This window comes from Lampetra fluviatilis, chromosome 46 (assembly GCF_964198595.1).
Source record: "Lampetra fluviatilis chromosome 46, kcLamFluv1.1, whole genome shotgun sequence".
NCBI lineage: Eukaryota > Metazoa > Chordata > Hyperoartia > Petromyzontiformes > Petromyzontidae > Lampetra > Lampetra fluviatilis.
The window spans coordinates 1,185,061-1,206,414 of NC_136320.1; the positions used below are offsets into that span (position 1 = coordinate 1,185,061).

The window sequence follows — 21,354 nt, forward strand, 5'->3', positions numbered from 1 at the left end:
CCTGCGCAGGCTACACAGGGGACCTTAGTCTTTGTCGTGTAAACCACACAGACTTTACACCGTAACACGAAAAAATCAAGCGGCACTGATACAGCAAAATCCTATCGATATGTTTATTTACGGTTACAACTTTGCACAAAAAATGGTGGGGTGCGGGGGGTGGATGCCCCCGCTCCAAAGGAGTGGATTTGGTGGCTTGCTGTACAGATGGTGCTTTTATGGGTGGAAGGGGGCGGGGGGTCATCTCCAGAGTCATGTCGCGTGTGTAAATGTACAACGGGGGGGTGGGTTGACGTGTGACGTCACAACTAAACCGTGCACCCAACGCGACACGGAGCAGCGGCTGCTGCATGAGCCACGCGGCGCGTGCCAAACTATGATAAATGCTGCGCCACGAGTGGGGGGAGGGTGATATTGCTCACTACTTTGATTAAAAGAGTAGTATTATTAATAAGTCGGACGTCCACCACCACCGGCAGCCGCGAGATTTCGCGGGCGGACGCGAAAATGTGCTCTCGGCGAGCGGAGAAACTGGCGGAACGCCGAGCAGTTATTACTAAAATCGATATCCCGCCGTTACATTTTGCATAATATATCCTGCAATACGATCTCGGTTTCACTTCACAGGGTGGTTAGTGCACCCGATTTCTACATATACGGGCTTGTGCGTGCGTGTGTGTGTGCGCGTGTGTACGACACGACCGCCTACAGCAGTATAAAAGCGTAACACCTTGAGCGGTAATTCACATTGAGAGAAAGCGCTCGCGCGGATACAGCGGCTGCCACCTCCGAATAATACGCACAAAAAAACACACGGACGGTAAGAAGACTGATGATCCTCTCTCGGTGCCCAGCAGAGAGGAATCCCGAACAACCGGCGGTGTGCCGGTCGTAGGCACCACAGACAAAACACCAGGGACACGGTCAACATACATCGGAAGACTTCGGGACAGATTTCCCCCCACGGGACAGCTGCCGCGGGCAGAAGAGGATCCTGGGAAAACCAAAGGATGGGTGGCAACCTGACTGCTCGCCGCTGCTGCTTTGACAGGAATGCCGGCGTGCGAGCCGAAGCCACACGATCGAGCGTGGCAGCGGGGTTTCGGAGCACACCGGCGTGGCACACCGCGGCGTGTGATTAAAAGTTTTACCATAAAAAAAGGTGATGCACCCCCCCTGTAACTGGCTCATGGAAAAGCACCTACCCCACGCCCCCTCCGCCGACTCTGCAGTTTTTTTGGGAGGGGGGTTGTGGGGTAGGTCTATGGTAACGCTGCGTCCATGACCGCGACCCCGGTTTGATGTGCCGCGTGGGCGGCTGCGTGTGGCTCCTCATGGCTCCTCACACCTGCTGCATGGGCTTCAGGTCCGGAGAAACCTGTGCAAGGGGAGGGGACGACGTCCGTTAGCAACCGAACCACCCGACGCAATGACGACGATGCGGAGTTGTTGTTTTTTGTTCATTTTTTTTTGCACGAGGCCACGTAACCGTCTGGTCGGATCGATCGTATACGAGAGCCCTCCACCACCCGACGTTGGGTTACGTCAGGCGGTGGAGGGTCGGCCAGAAAGCGGTGCCAACAATTGCCCGACGCTCTGCGTTCCTATATTGGCTGGACGTTTGGCCGACTCCACAGGAACATCGTAGGAGCACCGCTGCCCCGGCCGCTTCCAAACTCAATATTCACGGTCGTTCAAATCCGAGTCATTAAAGTGCAAAAATAAAGTGGCCAATCGGACAATCCCGTTGCATCGACATGGCGCGCCGCCAAAGTTTTTGAGACGCGTTGGGCACAACGGCACCACGGGTGTCCGCGCCACGAGCTTCTTTGCACCGACGTTGAACAACATCCCCTTCACTCTGGCGCCCTCTAGGAACAAACACGTTCCTTCGCAGTGGGCAGGTAGGAACTTGGTTGGACAGCGCATTCGTGCGATCAGTGTCACGCGGCGCAAGCTGCGTGGGGCGGCGCGTCACGTGGTGCTGAGCCCGCCCGAAGCGCTCTATGAAATACAAATCGAGGGCGTGGCTGTGCACGACAGACAGACAGACAAATAATCCCTGGCGGGCAGTGTGGAACTGTTGTTCCTACCTGTAAAACTAAAACGTAACCTGGAAATCAATCGTTTGTGCAAGTTCAGGCAAAGGCAACCACTCACGCCCCCCCTACGACGCCTCGGGAACCGCCCCCTGCTCGACGGTGTCTACGGGTCGTGCCACGCGCCGCTGAACACGATGTCCAAAGACGTTTCGCTATCGCGGTGGGCCGAGCCAGCTTTCTGCAAAATCGGATCCTGAAGATGGTCTCCGAGTCACGGCGTGAAACGTCGGGTGCCAGGGCGACAAGATGTGACCTACCTCGCCTGGTATACAGGAGGTTGTGGGTTCAATCCCGACCCTGACGCCTGCTGTATATTGGGAGTTTGCGTGTCTCTCTCCCTGTGGTCGCGTGGATTTGTCTCCGGGTCCTCCGGTTTTTCCCTCCACATTTAGAATCAACATGCATTTAGAGTATTTGGCTGCTGTACATTTCCACGTGAAAAGCCCCCTTCGTTGAGCTATCGTTTGTGATAGCCAGGTCGCTTCTGAATAAGAGTTACATAGCTCAGTGGGCCTTACCTGCTAACATTTTAATGAAAAGTTTTAGTAATTGTGCCCAACCGAATGCTGCTGATCAACCACAGCCCCCGCTTCTCCCACCCACTGCTCCCACCCACCGCTTCCACCCACCGCTCCCACCCACCGCTCCGCCAAAGCACACCGCAACGCTACGAGAAAGCATCCTTTTTATCCGTGACCGCCAGGAACAATCCTCGGGGTGACACGTGTCGCGTGTCTCGTGTAAATGGCTGCCACCGCTGCTTCTGTTACGCGACGTTACATGGACGTTACACAATGCTATCGTGACGAGCGACGACGCCCGCCTGCCAAGTCAACAGGCAGCTGGGGAGGTGAGCCCAACGTTGCGTTCAAATCCGAGCGCCGGGGTTTCTTTTCAGGGATGGTGGAGATAGGGAGAGGTGGGTGGGGGGGTGATTAATGGAACTCCTCTACCGGTGTAATCTGGCACTGATGCCTCTGCTGTCGTGTAGCTGCACAAGCGAGTCGTGGTGATGGGGAGCGGTGGTGTAGCGGTTAGCGCGCCGCGGTGCGAACCCGGCAACCCGTGTTCGAGTCCCGCTCACGGCCAACACCAGTGATGATTATCTGAACCGGTCCTGGGCCTCCCCTAGGTCGACTCGGCTTCAAATTAGTACCTGGTGCGGTGTGTAAACATCGCCACTAGGGAGACAAAGGCGTGTCCGGCCTTCATAGGTGCTTGCTAAACAGCACTTGCCCCAACAGGCTGTTAAGGCTATACAGGGGATCTTTGTCTTTGGTGGTTGTTTTTGTCTGGTAGTGGGTGACTCAACAGGAATGCAATTGCGGCAGCCAAGTCGGGCCACACCAGTGAGCATTTCATGAACGCTGTCCAACTAAGGTTGAAAGCGTTCGTGTATTAGCTGTGTCCGTCTGTAACGTGGGGGGAGGGGGTGGCGTGGGGGGAGGGGGGTACGATGTCTCCATCCGAAACCGTAATAGAAACTTCGTGTTGCCATTTGGAACTCGCCCGACAGAAAACCGGCCACGTTAATCGTAGAGTGTATAAAAATAAGAGTGTACACTTCTGAAGCGCTTTTCACCCATAGCTCACAAGGCGCCGTACAAAACACGCACGCACGCACACACGCAGGCTCACACAAATCGGATCCAACCCCAAAACGAGCGGGGTATCAACGCGAGTCACCCGCTTGTTCCCCGTTGGGAAAGCCGCTATCTGACGCCCAACGTCTCACGGCGACCTACAGTCGGTACTGCTCCAGAACTACGCCCCGTGACCTCCCGTCCAGCGACATATATTTACACGGATGACCTCGTCGCGTGGCCGTAGGCAGGGGTGGGGGGGTGGGAGAGGGACGGGGTTGGGGGAGGGCAACTGACCTGGAAGCCGCTGCCAGTGCAGGCCTTGATGTCCTCGACGGAGAAGCCATTCCACACCTCGGTCAGAGTCAGGCCCTGGTCCTTGTCCACGTCAAACACCGCCTGGGGCAGCCGCAGCAGGAACAGCGTCGCATCGTGAAGAGGGGCAGCACAACAATGACGACAACAAGAGGTGTGTTGCTGCTGCACCAGGAGCACATCCGAGCACGAGATGCTTAGCTTCCGGGATGCGGTGGAGACTCGAGGGCATTCTGGGCCTCGACTCACAGATGCACCTACAACAACCATAAGTGGCGGTGACGTCACCATGTCGCGTGTGGCAGGCTAGGTGCACGTTGAGGCCACGTGGATAGATGCACAACCAGACTCGCTCGCAGCGACAGCCAAACGGACACCCAACGGGGCGTCCCCCACGCAGCACAAACCTCCGTCACACGTCCGTCACACAAACGTCATTACGCGTCACCAGTGCATCATCACTCATCACTACACCTCATCACTAATTACCGTACGCCGTCACACGTCACAGGTACATGCGGTGGTCACCTTCTCCGTGATGATGCGGTCCACGCAGTTCTTGCCAGTCAGGGGCAACTTGCACTCCTCCAGGATCTTGAAACCACCACCCTGCAAAGAATAAAAGATCCCCCGTGTCGCCTTAACAGGCTTGCCAGACCCATTCAGCCGTTTGTCATAACTTGAGACCGGCCTCCATTGCTCGAGCGGCTCACCGGTCAATAATTCAGTGGACACGCCACGCACACAAACACACAAAGCCTCGATAGCAAACAAGCGGCTGTGCTTACGATCGAGGCCGCTCACAAACGAGCAGGCGAGCGGGTGGCGGGCCGCACGACGGGCCAACTTCTACACTCGCCGGCCAATGGCCTGGCCCCCAGCGGACCGGACAACGCACGGTCCATTGCAGAGGTCTTTACCAACGGGCTTTGTCGCCCCGCACCCCAAAACGGCTGTTGACCGACCAGGGCCGACTCTTTTCGTCCAAGTCATTTGCAGGGCGCGTGCCAATATGCCGCTCGCTGGAACAAAAGGCCATCGATCGCCGTGTACAACATCACCCGCAAGGCAGGCGGAACGGGTGGAGCGGCAGAACCAGCACCGTCACGCCGTGCTGCGTCACGCCACGGAGAACGAGTGCCCGGCATCGAGGGGGGGGGGGGGGGGGAGGGACTACGGCTGGTGGGCGACTCGTGGCGACGCGGAGCAGCTTTTGCGGTTCCCAGGATATCGGCACACAACTTCCAAGGACTTCCTGAGCAACACGGCCACCCCTGCCACCGCCCCCCCCCACCGCCCCCGTCTTCCCCCCCCCCCACCCCGCCCCACCCTGCCCCCCCACCCCGCCCCACCCTGCCCCCCCACCCCGCCCCACCCTGCCCCCCCACCCCGCCCCACCCTGCCCCCCCACCCCGCCCCACCCTGCCCCCCCCACCACCGTGGAGGTGGAGGAGGATAATGATGCTGCTTGTGTGTTTTTATGGAGTTTCCGAATGAAAGGCCCAGTGATAACACCTTGTGCCGGGCACACAGCTCGGATTTACACGGGGCATACGTACGGCGCACGCGCGTGTGTGTGTGTGTGTGTGCGTATGTGCGCGTGCGTGTGCGTTCTCGTGTGTGTGTGCTCATGCGTGTGTGTGTGCGCACCTGTGAATGTGTGATTATCTGTGTGTTGAATGACATAGGGTGGCCCTACCTTGGCGTTGTGTTCCATCGTGATGACCACCTTTGTGCCAGCGCTGGCCACCAGATCCATAGCACCACCCATGCCCTTCACCATTTTACCCTGCACAAATACAAAGACCACCCATATAGCCTTCACATACTGTTGGGGCAAGTGCCGTTAGAGAGTGCCACTTATGAAGGCCGGCATGGCACACAATGGGGTGGGGGTGGCCAGCTCTATGCCCAGCCACCTTTGTCTCCCTAGTGGCGATGTTTACACATCGAGTCAAGGGAGGCCCAGGACCAGTTCAGATAATCGTCACTGGTATTGGCCACGAGCGGGAATCAAACTCGGGTCGCCGGGTTCAGAGTGCAGTGCGCTAACCGCTCCGCTAACGTTCCCACACTCGTACAGACAAAGGCAAAACTTCCCCCACCCTTGACGCAAGCCACACGTAGCATCGTACATTTATTTTCGTAACCCCCGAACAAAGCCAAGCAGAGAGGCAGAGCCCATCCCTCGCAGCCAGTCCCCCAACAGCGCTTGGCAACTTCCTTCATTTCTCAAAACCGAATGAAGCTGCCTGGGTTGTGGAGCGGCGTGTCGGGCGTCTAGGCGAGCGACGCCTTGCGGCACGGCCAAACAGCGCGTCGGACAGATGCGCAACCCTCCCTACTCTCCCCCTAATGAAGTGGCTGCTCCTGCTTGTGTGTGTGTGCGTGCGTGCGTTGATGCAAGGCGGCACAGCTCCAGCTCCTACCGGAATCATCCAGTTTGCCAGGTCACCGTACCGCGACACCTGCATGGCGCCCAGCATCGTGAGGTTCACGTGGCCCCTGCGGTCCGCACACGCCGGCATGTCAACGCCCCGCACAGCACACAAGGGCTCCTCCCCTTGACCCTGCTTAGCCTTTCGCAAGGGGTATTGGGGGCAGGAGGGGGGGGCGAGTGCTGTTCGCGAGCACCTATTAAAAGGCGGGAGCGGCGTGCGCGTGGTTTATACTGTTAAACTAAACCGTTTCTCCACGCAGAATAAACGGATTTTTGATTTCTCCCCTCTACTTAACATCTGCCGACATCGTCCCAAGCAATGTCCCCTGCATCCCCCCCCCCCTATTTTGTCACGTGACTTCATTTAACCCCCCCCCCCCACCACACAACTTGGAGGGGTGGTAGTAGTAGGTGGGGGGCGCGGCACGTTCCACGAGAACTGACCCGCGGATCATGGCGAAGGACTCGTCGCTGGAGAAGTAGGACGACCCGGGGATGACAGTCACCGTCTCCTTGCCTGGGGAACCGCGACACACACACACCGCAGGGTCAAGGTCAAGGTCACGGCGCCGTTGCACCGAGGTGGGAGAGAGCTCCAGAGAGCAGGGAGTGTCCCACCGGCAACAGCGAGCGATACGACATCGAAATAAAGTACGGCAATGAAGAAAATAGCAATCGGAGCAACAGCAAAACACAACCGAATAGAGATTCTCACTCGCCAACACTTGGTCCTGCCCACTGCTCAGGTAGTTCCAGCTGCACCCCCACTCGTTAGCACTGGAGAGGGTACAGCCAGTGCCGGATTAAGCTAGTGCGAGGCCTGTAGCATATGTTATAAAGGGGCCCGAAATAATAAAAACATGTAAATATTAAAATACAAATTGTTCACTTGAACAGTAAAGTTATTGTATTTTGTCATTTGCTTTACAGCCAGATAATACGACAAATCGCTAACCTTAAACACCCAGTCGTTCATAAAAGTTGAAGGCGGTGTAGTACTATGGTAATAGAGCAAGTGCAGAATCACTGAACCGGAATTGATAGCTTGAAAGCATTTAGCGCGGGGCCCTTGAAAGTGCGGGGCCCGTAGCATTTGAAGCTACTTTTGCTACTAGGATAATCCGGCACTGGGTACAGCTGGTGGTGCATACCCCAGTCAGCCAACCCATGGCACCTGCTGGGTCTGTCCAGTGACCTCCTGTCAGCGAGCCTTCGACATTTCACGTGGCCTCAAAGTGCACCAGGCCTGGCACAGGCGCTGTGATGACGTCACCGCCACTTCGTGGACGAATGGTGGGTCTTGGAATTGGTAGTCCCACCCACTACCCAAGCGGCCTCGCCCATTTATCAGGTAGCCCCACCCACTATTTACCCATCGTTCAGTTAACTCCGCCCATTGTTCTGGCAGCTCCGCCCACTACTCCAGTAGCCCCGCCCACTGCCCACATCACGAGGCCAGAACCATTTTTGAAAACCCAACCGAACCCAGCGGCTCCGTTCCCCCGTCCCTCCACCGCGACGGCATCGCACGCGTTGCCACCGCATTTCCAGGTCCTCCTTCTCCAGATGGCAAGGGCAGGTGCTCGCGATCGCCCTCCATATACGGGAGTCAGAGAACGCACGCGTGGTCACCGTTCGTCTGACTTGTCTCTAGCAATGTGCGTGTGCGGCTTGGCTGAGGGTGTCGTACCTGCATTGATGAGGTCAGGGTCCTGCTCCCCCTCCAGCGGGTACGGGCCCTGCACCGGACAACGGCGACAACATCAACACCCTCTCTCCCTACACCCGCGGCAAGTTCTGTACGTGCGTGTACGTTGAACGTCTTTGGCACCGTACGTAGCCAGCCGTGCTAATCGGAGGTTCTGTAACCAATGTTCAGGGGCCGCAACTAATGGCCTCCAGGGGCCTCCAGTGGCCCACGGGCCTTGCAAGGAAGAACACTGCCCGATATGGTTGCCATCACGTGGCCTCAAACGGCACCAAGCATGGCACAAGCGCCGTGGCGACGTCACCGCCACTCGGTGGCGAACGACTGTTGTTGTGCGAGTGTGTGCGTCTAAAGTGTGGCGAGCGGTGGGCTAGCGTGCAGAGTTCGATTCTCGCTCACGGCCACCGACACCAGTGACGATTATCTGAGCCGGTCCTGGGCCTCCTCTAGGTTGGCGTGAGCGTGCGTGTGTGAGCGTGCGTGTGAGCGTGCGAGCGTGTGAGCGTGCGTGCGAGCGAGTGTACGAGACAGTGTGTGTGCGAGCATGTGTGAAGGCGCGAGCACGCGCGTGCGGTGCTCACAAGTCCCAGCACGCCATTCTCGCTCTGCAAGTTGACCGTGATGTTGGCGGGGATGTAGTTGCTGGCGAGCATGGGGATGCCGATCCCCAGGTTGGCTGGGCGGCAGCAGGGCGGGCGGCGCCACCGTCGTCAAGGCCCATCAACGCTCGCTCCCACGCCACGCGACGATTTCACGCGGAACGCAAAAAAAACCGCCCGCGCCGAGTAACGGAACCGCCACAAACACCGGCGGCCCCCCCACCCCACCCACTCCACCCCCCCCCCCCCACCGAATTCGATTGCCGATTGTGATCGCCAAACGTCGGTGGCGGATATCTGAAACCCGTCGCAGCAACCCGAGTTGCATTCTCAATATCGGTGGCGAGTGGTATCCCAATTTCTGAACCGATCCTGACCGGCTTGGCCCAGCGGCTGAGCGAGCCCGCTCAGCCCGCTCAGCCCCCTTTAAAAGTGTGTGGCCTCCCTAACATCTTCCCCCACGCGATCACCCCTCTGAAGGTGAGAAACCCCCCCCCCCCCCCCCAAGGGGACCCAGGCCCAGCGAGACACGGCCGACGACGCAGATGACGTCACCAATCCCCGTCCAAGGGCACACACACGTGGGGACGGAGGTGACACCGATTCCCCCCCCCCCCCCCGCCAGGTATTTCCGCGTTACCCAATTCCTCGCCGAGCAATCGAACCGATAATCGGTGGGGGTAATTGATCGAAACACAGATAATTAATCGGATCGCAGCTCAGCTGTACACTGAAGCCAACGGCATTTTTGCAGGAAATCTTCAAAACTGCTTTCTGTGTTAAGTTTGTTGTCCTTCCCCCCGCACCTCCGATTAGCATGGTTGGCTACGCACAGTGAGAAAGAAGGTCACTCACATTCATTCATTACTCTCGTGGGTCGGGCAACCTAGCCTGGCGCGGTGAGGATACCGTACATGCCGTCCTCAAACTCCAGTGCGGCACGACGGATGATTCGCTCGCGGATGATGTCGGCTTCCTTGGTGGGGCGGGGAGAATCCTCCCCTTTTTTCCGCAGGGTCAGCCGCTGTGTGGGGGGGGGGGGCCGGGGAGAGAGCGGGGGGGCAGGGGATCAACGTAGCAGGTGGTGTCAGCCCGGTCAGTCACCAATGGACTCGCACCGAGATCCAGAGACCCAAAGATTCACGCGGAGGCCACGGACTCGCGGAGACTCAATTGTGATTAGAAGCCGGGTTCCCGTGCGTAGCGAGTCGCTGGTCTGGTCACCAACGACTGCACGCACTAAACAAACAAACAAAAAAATCCATCGCTAAATTCCATCTCTGAGTAGTTATAATATCGGTTTGACTACTTTGTGGGCCGGTCACTAAAAGAAAAAATACATTTTAGAAGTGGCTCAACAATATCCGCTTCTGCGGGCCGTTCCCCAACACGCCGCTGCGCCCGGGTTCCCGCTGGATTTTTTCGCCAGCAGCAGCACAGTCGCGGCGAAAGAAGATTTACAATTTTTGTCTCAAGTGGGGCGGCGCTTCACGCCTGCCTGCCTGCCTGCCCCCTCAAATGTAAATATAGCAATGAGGCAAACAGAAGCCCTGCCCACCATTACCCTCCAAAGAGCAGTCACGCACGTGGAAAACTTTAAATTTAGCCCGGTAGCATTTCTTTGCAACGTCCTTCCCCCGAATCGTTCGTCAGGGCCACCGCGCTGACGGCCACCACGGATTAGCCGGGCAACCCGGAGCAGCCATGCGGTGGAGCGTTGTGGTGCAGAGGTCAGCACGCCGAACTCTGAACCTAGCCACCCGAGTTGCATTCTAGGTCACGGCTCCACGTCGGTGGCAAGCGATGTCCGACTATATCCGAACCGGCCCTGGCCGGGCTGCCGTAGCGGTAGAGCGGGCGGGCTCCTCGCGACCGGAAGTCGAGAGTTCAAATCCTCGTCGGGGTGGGGCATTGACTTAGCCCCATCATCCCTCCAGGGTCGATACAACTGCATTTGCAAATGTCATTTTGTATCTAATCACCCTTACCCCGTGCAGCGATTGTTCAATGTTAAATGTGCAATTTTATTGAGGGAGTGTGTGTGTGTGTTGTTGTCGTGGTGTGGTCTGGGACTGTTCTTGCTGTTGTTTTGCTGGCTTGCCCAAGCTTGGGAATTGGTGGTGTACCTTATGCAATTTGAACTTATATACTTTATCTATTTTACGTATTTATTTTTAGCGATTCGCTTACCATTCCTATACTTTGCACTCCTAGAATTGTTAGTATTGTTTATTATTGTGACTTTCTGACCCGTGCCCCTACTGGAAAAATGCGACATAAAGAACTTCATAGCTCATCGGATTCCTCCTGCAGTCTAAATAAACATTCTGATTCTGAAAATTCGTACTCTACCACTTTGCGGTGAAATCAACCGTGGGGGGATGTCATTCGAACAGACTCGCCCCCGCCATAGCAACGTGAAGTTTCCACCACTCGCTCTGCGGGGCTGTGAACAGGAGGGCGAGCGCCAACCGTTGCCTCAACGCCAACCGGAGGAAGAAAATCGATTCCATTTCACCAAACCCGCAACCGACCAGCGTGGTGAAGTACGGTCAAACGCAACCCACCCCCCCCCCGCCCCCACAGCCGGCACGGCGTGTGGGAGGCTTCCGTCAAGCGGGGGACCGACACAGGCCGTGCCAATCGCCGGGGGAGTTTTACTTCACCGTTAAGCAATTGACGAGTTTGGGAAATGCGCGCACAAGGCAACCCGCGCGCCCGTCCCCACCACCCCGTCTCTGCGTGGTTGTGCAAAGGATCCCGCTACTTGTATATTCTGTTCTCGAATTACCATGGGCAGAGAAATGCCCCGCATATATCGGTGGGGAGGAGGGGAGGAGGGGGGGGGGCTTTTGCTTGAGTTGGGGGAGGGCTCCTGAAAGAATATTATAAACTATACTAAGTATGAAAAAATAAGAATAGGGTTTAATCTTTCTGGCAATGGTGGTCAGATGTTCAAACACCAAACAGACACCTTTTTAAAGGACTCAAGCCCGCATTAACCACAGACAGCAGCTGTGGTGAACATGTTGGGGGTGAGGTGGTGTTGGTGAGGGGTGGGCAGTGCGGTGGGATGAGGTGGTGTTGGTGGGGGGGGGGGCGGTGCGGGGGATGAAGTGGTGTTGGTGGGGGGGGGGGGGCAGTGCGGGGGATGAAGTGGTGTTGGTGGGGGGGGGGCGGTGCGGGGGATGAGGTGGTGTTGGTGGGGGGGGGGCGGTGCGGGGGATGAGGTGGTGTTGGTGGGGGGGGGGCGGTGCGGGGGATGAAGTGGTGTTGGTGGGGGGGGGGGGCGGTGCGGGGATAAGGTGGTGTTGGTGTGGGGGGGGGCGGTGTGGGGGATGAGGTAGTGTTGGTGTGGGGGGGGGGCGGTGTGGGGGATGAGGTGGTGTTAGGGGGGGCACCTCAATCCTCTTCTGGTACGATTTTCCCTTGATGACGCGCTTGACGAAGATGCCGGGAATGTGGACGTCCTCGGGGACAAAGGATCCCACGTCGACGATCTCCTCCACCTGGTGACCGCCCACAGTGGGGGGGGGGGGGGGGGGGGGGGTGAGGTGAGTGGGGGGCACAGCCCCAGAGGTTCACACAGCAGCAGCTCGGGAACGGAACCCCCCCCCCCCACGCCAAGGCCGTCGCTCGCGACGAGGCCGTCAAAACGGGGGCAAGTGGAAGGATGCAGAGCTGCTCGTGGTGACTATACATCCGCAGTAGATTTCTGGGTTTGGCAAAGCGACGATCTGGCCACATTTCTGGACAGCGGCGTGCGACCGCGGGTCTTCAATCATCCCGGCCACCACCAATCCCCCTCCCCCCCCCCCCCCCCCCGATTGAAACGCGACGACGCAACAACCGTAGAGGGCGGTCGTCACCTCGGCGATGGTGCACTTGGCAGCCTTGCACATGGGCTGGTTGAAGTTTCTGGCCGTCTTCCTGCAACACAAATGAATGGAAAAATGTAAACACGTAGAAAAGTGATGACACACTCGCAAATGCACGCGCGGATCGCGTCGTCGTTACGCCCGTAGCAGAGACCACACAGGCCGGGCAGTCTAGTCACCGATCTGTGTGCAGATTTCAGTTTTAACCCCCCACCCTCCCCACCCTCGTTTAATAGCGTAGTAGGTTTTATCAGGGTTCTCCGGTTTCCTCGCAGACCAGACCAAACCAAACTCTCACTACTCATGGAATTCTTGGCCAAACATCCCAATGTAGCGGCACCTTCCAGAAACACAGCCTGATCAGAGCCCTGCAGTGCAGTTTCCAACTATTCACTCCATCCCTGGGTGTCTGTGCGTGCGTGTGTGCATGTCAGTTGTGTGTGTGTCCGCGTGTGCGTGCGGTAATGTAACGGTCAGCGCGCTGCGTCACGAACCCGGCGACCCGGGTTTGACTCCTGCTCAAGGCCAACCAGTCCTGGGCCTCCCCTTGCTCAATTGAACTGAGTACCTGGTGCAGTGTGTAAACATCGCCACTAGGCGGTCGGGCGTGGTGCTTGCCACCCCCCCCCCCCGTTCCGGCCTTCATAGGTGCTCGCTAACAGCACTTGCCCCAACAGTCTGTTGAAGGCTATTCGGGGAATCATTGTCTATGTATGTCAGGTATATGCGTGCGCGTGTGAGGGCCCGACCGGAAGATAAGGTTGCCAGCACGGTCGGCCTTCCACGCCTTGACCAGCGCGTAGTCGCCGACGATCGATTTCTCCAGGATGTAGTTCCTTCCGTTGAACTGGGCAGCCTGCGCGCGGAGAGGGAACGTGAGAACTTTAGTTCGGTGGGAGAAGTAAAAATCACCGAATGATCACGCGCACGCATTTCACTGCCGACAATAACGACGACAATTCCACCACTCGACTATTGGTGGAGCCGGATCACCGCCTGGCTGGATTCCTTTCCTCTTCCTGCCTCCAAGTCTCCCTCCCTCCCTCCCTGGCTCCCTCCCTGGCTCCCTCCACCGTTGTTTTGTGCCCAATCGTCCCCCACCCACTCCCCCCCCCCCCACAACTCAACCAACGGTGCCTCTCGTGACGACAGCAAAATTAATTCCACTCGAGTAGTTTGACGCGAGCGTGTCGATGACCCGCTGGGTCAGCCACTTAGGGGGTATCCAGGGGGGAGGGGCCACTTACAGTGAGGTAGGCACTTCACGCGCGTTGCCGAGCAACCGCGGGCCACTTGACCGTGATGCTGGCTGTGCTTACGGTGGATTCGCGTCGTTACCCACACCGCACGGTTAATCCGTTTCGACGCTAACTAAATGGTCGCATATCTCTCATCGCCGCTTCCATCCGATACACGCGGCGCGAGGTGCTGTAGCAGCATCGGTGTAATGGTCAGGCTGGCACCTGTGTGGTACCGGTGTTAACGCTGGAGCTAGTGTGGGTACTTGTGTTGCGGCTGGAGCTAGTGTCAGTACTGGTGTTACAGCCGTCACTGTTGTGAATGCTAAGGCTGGCGCTAGTGTCAGTACTGGTGTTACAGCCGTCACTGTTGTGAATGCTAAGGCTGGCGCTAGTGCGGCTGCTGGTGTTGCAGTTGGAGCTAGTGTCAGTACTGATGTTACAGCTGTCACTGTTGTGAATGCTAAGGCTGGCGCTAGTGTCAGTACTGGTGTTGCGGCTGGAGCTAGTGTCAGTACTGATGTTACAGCTGTCACTGTTGTGAATGCTAAGGCTGGCGCTAGTGTCAGTACTGATGTTACAGCTGTCACTGTTGTGAATGCTAAGGCTGGCGCTAGTGTCAGCACTGGTGTTACAGCCGTCACTGTTGTGAATGCTAAGGCTGGCGCTAGTGCGGGTACTTGTGTTGCGGCTGGCGCCGGTGGTGTGGCGCGGTACCGGGCGCGGCTCGCTGGCGATGGCGACGGTGCCGTCGGCGCGGTACTTGATGGGCGCGCCGCCCTGGTGGAGCAGCGTGCCGTAGCCCGTGGCCGTGTAGAACGCCGGGATGCCGGCGCCGCCGGCGCGGATTCGCTCCGCGAGCGTGCCCTGGACACAAAAGACAAAGGTCCCCCGTGTAGCCTCTTAATGCGTCAAACAACCCCCACGACCGACACGGGGGAGGGAAGAGGGCCTTCATCCGCCCAGCAGTGGATTGACAAAGCGGGACCGATGCCGTTGTATGATGTACAAGTCCGCCACCAGCAGTCTCAACAGACTGAGAAATGTTCCTACGTTGAACTTCTTTTGCACCGTACGTAGCCAAACTGTGCTAATTCGGAGTCTGTTGGTCCAAGGAGTAAATACCTCTGCGCTTTGTGCAGGTTTCTTCTCTGCTAGGGTCACTTCCGGCCTTACTTATGGCGCACCAACAACACAAATATCCTCTCATCCACGCTGTTTTAGATCCTCGACAAAGTATCCGCAGTAAATTCCAAAGAGTTTGCAAATTCAGAGTCCCCGTACCTGACCAGCAAAGCCACAAAGTAGACGGAGGGGAGATGATCGGGAGACTCGGAAACAGAGAGAGAGAGACAGATATAGAGTGAGAAAGACAACAAGATAGACACGTGGAGAAAGAAACCCAGAGACACACAGGCTAGACAGACATTTAAAGACAAAGATCCCCCGTGTAGCCTTAACAAACTGTTGTGGCAAATGCTGTTAGAGAGACACACCTATGAAGGCCGTCACGGCACACGAGGGGGTGGGTGGCCAACACCACGCACGGCCGCCTTTGTCTCCCCAGCGGCGATGTTTACGCATGACACCAGGTACTCATTTAAGGCTGAGTCGACCTAGGGGAGACCCAGGACCGGTTCAAATAATTGTCACTGGTGTTGGCCATGAGCGGGAATCGAACTCGGGTTGCCGGGTTCGTAGTGCAGCACGCTAACCACTACACTACCGCTCCCCACTACACATAAAGACAAACACAAAGATCCCCTGTGTAGCCTTAACAGACTGTTGTGGCAAGTGCTTTTAGTGAGTAGCACCTATGAACGCCGGCACGACACACAAGGGGGCGAGTGGCCAACACTACGCACGGCCGACAAAGACCCACCCACACACACACTCCCTCCCCCCTATCTTCTTCCAGTCTCACGACCTCTCACCTTGTTTTTTTTTTACTTTAGATCTTGGATAGGGGGGAGTAGGTGGTTGGCGGGGGGGTGGGGGGGTGGAGGGGTGGAGGCGGCGAGTTACCTGGGGGGTGAGCTCCACCTCCAGCTCTCCAGACAGGTACTGGCGCTCAAACTCGGCGTTCTCGCCCACGTACGAGGACACCATCCGCTTGATCTGCCGCGTGTTCAGCAGCTTCCCCAGCCCAAATCCATCCACTCTGGAGGGGGGCGGCGGGGGGGGGGGGGGAGAGGGGGGGGGGGCACAATGTTAATTCTGTGCCTTTTGGCGTCATCTGGTCGAACACCATATGAGACTAGGCTCTAAAGAAAGCTGTCTCTGGTGTGGACCAATCAGTTTCAAAGACAATGCATAAATTATCAGAGTATTGTGTTTTGTTTGCATTTGACTGCAAGTATTGTGGTTAAACATTATTCCTTGCAAAAGGTGTCAGTTTTGTTGCCAGAAAAAAGGGGAAAAACCCTATTAGTAATGTTAATTCTGTTGCACGAAACCAGTTGGCGAAGGCGTTTTGCCAAAAATCTCATCGCGAGTACGTTTGGTATTTGCGCCGTCCCATTCTTATCGCGACGTTTTCACAGGCGGGTTTCAGTCTGCCGCGGTGGTTTCGCAGTAAGGGGGTGGATGCTATTGCACGCCTTTACCCAATTTAGTAATTTGCAAGTTAAACATATTTTTTTTGCGTGGTCAATTTGGAAGCAAGCTGGCCGAATGTTTTACGATTAACTCTGCAGGATTTTTGACGTCCACTTTGTAGCAGACGCAGACTGCGAATGGTTCACAAATCCGCATTGTTCACCAGCGCCAAGTGCAATCATCGTATTTTAGTCGACCATGACTGCAGCTGCTGCCCACCAATACCACCACCACCACAACTTTCCCTCACAGCAACATCTAACAACCAAACAGCGTCCGCCTGCATGTGCGACAGCTCCAGCCGCGTAGACTGAGGGGGCAACTGCGCGAGACATCCACACACCGAAAATCGACTGGAAAAACCACAGGCCGTCGTCAACTGGGTCAAAGACCACGGTGCCGGGTTACAGGCAGGCGGGCGCTGGCAGTACAGAAAGTGGGTTCATTTGACATCCGTACGACGGGGAGTGAGCGTTACACCCCACCCCCCCTCCGCCCTTCACCACGCACACGTGGGTTTTCGCCGGCTACTCTGGTTTCCTTCCTACATGTCTAAAAACCACTCAATGAAATTGTGCCAAACATCCCAAAATAGGATGGCAGAGCTTGGGCAACTGTGGGCGGTGCCGGTTCCAGGCGCCCCGGCTCTCATCTGTGTCCCCCCCCCCCCCCCCCGTGCAAACCGCACCGCCGTGTAGCACGGTTGGCTAGGCGCGGTGCGAAAGAAGTTGAACACACGTACGTACACAAAAACATTGCCGCGTTACGAACTCTACAGCAGGAGTCTTGAGATCCAAATCGATTCCTTTTCGCTCGCGAATAAGTCCACGATGAAGTGAGCTGCCGTGATCATCGGCCTGCCGACATATTATTATTGTCGACCGACTGGCCATTATGACGGCCACGATCCATCATCATCAGCCGTGATCGATCTGCTGCTGGATCAATCACGACTGACGATGACGATGACAGACGGTTGATGATAGATTTAAACGAGCGCTCAATTTCAGCTAAAACAGCCCGGCCGTCGACTAAACTCAGCGTTCCAGAAAACAACTCGTGAGAAATTAATCCCCGACTCAAAACTGAGCAGTGCCCAGGAGATTAAACGCCCCACAAGCAAACTTGGCCGCTTCTCATAGCCCAACGCTGGCGCGGTTGCTTGCAAGCGGCGTAGTCAATGATTTGCCCAACTCCCACTCGGGGAGGTTATCTGGATTGCACTGCTACCGGAGGCACTGTTGGCAAAGTCGTCACACTCGGGTTCACAAAAATAAAAACACATGAATGTAAACAGAGCCTATATCAAACTCCAGTTTGTCTACTTTTATTGCCAATCACCGCTGCCAAGTGCCCCCGGCAGCCGGAAGCAATAACCAAATGGATTGGTTCATCGTCGTAAATTCCCCATTTTTTTGTTGTCAATTTACACAAGTGATGTAATCCAGATTCGCATCGTCAACCCGTCCGTCATCGTTATCGTCAGCCGTGATTGATCCGGCAGTAGATCGATCACGGCTGATGATGATGTTGATGGATCGTGGCCGTCATAATGGGCAGTCGGTCGACAATAATACGTCGGCAGGTCGATGATCACGGCAGCGAACTTTATGCCGGACTTATTCGCGAGCGGAAAGGAATCAATAAAAAAAATGAAGGACGCTGCGGTTGGCCAGTGGTCGTGCACGCGCTGATAAATCGACAGCCTCCGTCTAATCTTTGCCACTGTTACTTCCTTACAGTGCGGGAACGATGCGACGGCGGCGAATAACATTTTTGCCAAAACTTTCAAGAGAATTCGATTTTCCATTCAATTTTGGGCGGGGAAGGTGGGGGTGGGGGAGGGGACGCAGCCGATTCCAGTGGCTGTAGGGGGGAGATCACACGAACCCCACCGAACATCCCTACCCTTCGTAGCACATCACCAGCGCTCCTATCGTGTGCCACGAAGCAGATCGCGTGCAATGTGCGAGTGCCATCGCCCCAAAACGTCGCCTGTTATGGATTTGTTTTCTCTCGCCAATTTTAAGGCCGCACATTGTTGTTGTTGTTGTTGACGAACGTGTCGAATAACTAATAGGGGTTTTCCCCTTTTTTCTGGCAACAAACCTGACACCTTTTGCAAGGAATAATGTTTAACCACAATACTTGCAGTCAAATGCAAACAAAAAACAATCTCTGATAATTTATGCATTGTCCTTGAAACTGCGTTGTCTTTGAACTGTGCTCCTTTTGGCGTCATCTGGTCGAACACCATATGAGACTAGGCTCTAAAGAAAGCTGTCTCTGGTGTAGACCAATCAGTTTCAAGGACAGTGCATAAATTATCAGAGTATTTTGTTTGGATTTGACTGCAAGTATTGTGGTTAACATTAACATGATTCCTTGCAAAAGGTGTCAGTTTTGTTGCCAGAAAAAAGGGGGAAAACCCTATTAGTATATTTTGGTACTGGCAAAGGAGGTCCCATGATGTGTCGAAGAACGTTGCCCAATTGCGCTTGTGCACCGCCACTGCCAATGCGTCAGCAGCAGTGTCACCAAATAACTTATCTCATTCAGGGCAAGGTCGGGGGAGCGGGAGCAGAGGGGATGGGGGGGGGTCATGCTGCTGCGAGGCATCGCGAAAGGCGCCGAGGTAATTCATAATTGACCCCCGGCCGCATGCCACATCGTGTCGTCGCCAATTTGTCGGGTGCGTCTTAACGAGTGCATCAGCTAATCGGCAGGATTAGCCGATGCGCCTCCTGCTGATTAGCCGATGCGCGTCTCCTCCCGGAGCCGAAATTCAAACCGTGAACGCCTCAAACCAGACGAAGCAGCGGACACGGAAGACAAGCAGAGCTCCGTCCCGTGTCTCCACGTACGAATAATAATAAAAAACAAAAAGTTTTAGTCCATCGGCCTACGGTAGTGGCTTTCCAGGAGCAGCGTTATCCAGCAGCGTTTTAAGAGAGAAAACTCTGGACCGGTTTCGACATTCTGGGTCTCATCAGCAGAGCGAGGATTATAAAACAAACGCTGCTGGACGACCAGACTGTTCTTGACAAGAGTATTCCATGTAAAAAAGATTGGGTACCTTATCAAGGCAAGCCAACAGGATGATGGGATACAAACAGAACTTATGTTTTCTTATATCCATGGTGCTTTAAGCCATCACAACATGAGTTTGCGTACGCGGTATTGCTTTAACACGAAGGCTTTCCCGGCCAATATTACCCATAATCGAGGTTTTTTGGGTTAGATCGCGTAAATCTACGTGTCAATTTGTAACGAATTGGCATGTTCTGTTTACGTGACAACCCTCGCTAATTGGCTGCGTCGGGTGGTGGCGGGTTTAACGACACATTTATATTTACGCGATCTAACCCAAAACACCTCTATTATGGTGTTGCTTTGAAGGGACGAACAGGATGGGGGGGGGGGCATGGTTTATACAGCTGCGTTTGTTTGACAAGCCCAACTGTTGTTGAGGCCAAGGTTTCTTAAACTCGCGCTGCTTGATGTTGGTTCTGGAAAGCCAATCGGTTGCCGACGGACAGAAACAAATGTTGTTATTTCTCTGTGGAAACACAGAATGTAACGGGATCCGACACGGAACCAAGTGGAAGGACAGGAGGTACCCCCCCCACACCACTTGCTTCATCATTAACTACAACCATCGGAGAGAGAGTCCTTTAGCTCGTTAATTATTTGCGTCGTTTAGAGAGCATTCAAGCAGACAATTACACAAGGCTCCGTTTGATATCGGCTGCCAAGACGCATGCGATCGGCCCAAGCTCGTTGGCGCGAATCGGTTAATTAGCCAAATTAGGGTTCAATTAAAATACCTGGAACTGAATAAATGGACACACGTGTACGCACACACACACACACGGCGAGACAGATTAACCCAGTCACCCACAGCCTGCTGGGAGACCCGTCACTGAAAACGCAGCAGTCCAGACTAAAGCTTATTATATTTCGATTTAAAGCTTTCGTGACGGCACGGAATCATCTTCTTGGTTCTTTCGGTAAAGTCACGTAGAAGGGAAATAATAAAATAATAAAAATAAAACATAATAAAATAATTCTCACGACGTTTCGGAGGCGACACAAGCTTCCGTCTTCAGGTGGAACCGTCACAGCACGATAGCTGTATCTTACTTGATTATTTTATTATTTCCCTTCTACGTGACTTTACCGAAAGAACCAAGAAGATGAAGCTTATTAGTTTTAGATTAATTTTTTGCATTATTGATAACCAGTTTTGTGGTCCTGTGAGGTCATGATGTGTAACTTAGAAACCGTGTCACCTCCACCACCTCCACCACCATCACCTCCAACACCACCAACACCAGCACCCGTGCGTGCTCACCCGGCGTTGTTGCTGACGGCAGTGATGTTCTTGACGCCTGACTGCACGAGCGCCTCCAGCAGGTTCTCGGGAATCCCGCACAGGCCGAAGCCTGTGGGTGTCAAAAACGCAGAGAAACGCCCCGTTAAGACGCACGCACGCCATGGGTGGGACCACACGTGATGGCACCTGCGTGACAGCTGGTGGTGTCACAGCTGGTGGCATCACAGCTGGTGGCATCACAGCCATGGACAGGACACATGACCCGTCTTTAGTGTGTTGTCATTCCCCCGCACTCCCGATTAGCACGGTTCGCTACGTACGGTGCAAAAGTTCAACATACAGTAGTTACATGACCTGGCATGACAGTGGCTCTCCAATGCTATGCCGCCCCCCCCCACACCCCACTCATGGAGGGGCAGCAGCGTAGTGGTCAGCGCACTGCGCTACATACAGACTCGAGTTCAATCCCTACCCACGACCAATGGCAGCGGTGAATGTTTGAACCGCTCATGGGCCTCCCCCCGGTAGACTCAGCCTCAAATGAGTACCTGGTGCGA

At 55.5% G+C, this 21,354-nt stretch overlaps 1 protein-coding gene across 1 annotated transcript in view; it reads right to left on the reverse strand.

Annotated features, from left to right (window-relative positions):
- Positions 1-99: 99 nt before the first annotated feature.
- Positions 100-21,354, reverse strand: part of LOC144947635 (succinyl-CoA:3-ketoacid coenzyme A transferase 1, mitochondrial-like) — a 29,277-nt gene continuing 8,022 nt past the window's right edge. The window contains exons 3-17 of the mRNA XM_078876852.1: positions 20,816-20,906; positions 15,889-16,024; positions 14,581-14,730; positions 13,375-13,481; positions 12,617-12,677; positions 12,149-12,256; positions 9,657-9,771; positions 8,730-8,824; positions 8,131-8,179; positions 6,885-6,957; positions 6,430-6,505; positions 5,700-5,789; positions 4,529-4,609; positions 3,983-4,084; positions 100-1,378 (exon numbers count right to left, since the gene is read on the reverse strand). Coding sequence (XP_078732978.1) covers positions 1,343-1,378; positions 3,983-4,084; positions 4,529-4,609; positions 5,700-5,789; positions 6,430-6,505; positions 6,885-6,957; positions 8,131-8,179; positions 8,730-8,824; positions 9,657-9,771; positions 12,149-12,256; positions 12,617-12,677; positions 13,375-13,481; positions 14,581-14,730; positions 15,889-16,024; positions 20,816-20,906 — 1,370 coding nt within the window. The 3' untranslated portion in view covers positions 100-1,342. The remainder of the gene's footprint in view (positions 1,379-3,982; positions 4,085-4,528; positions 4,610-5,699; positions 5,790-6,429; positions 6,506-6,884; positions 6,958-8,130; positions 8,180-8,729; positions 8,825-9,656; positions 9,772-12,148; positions 12,257-12,616; positions 12,678-13,374; positions 13,482-14,580; positions 14,731-15,888; positions 16,025-20,815; positions 20,907-21,354) is intronic.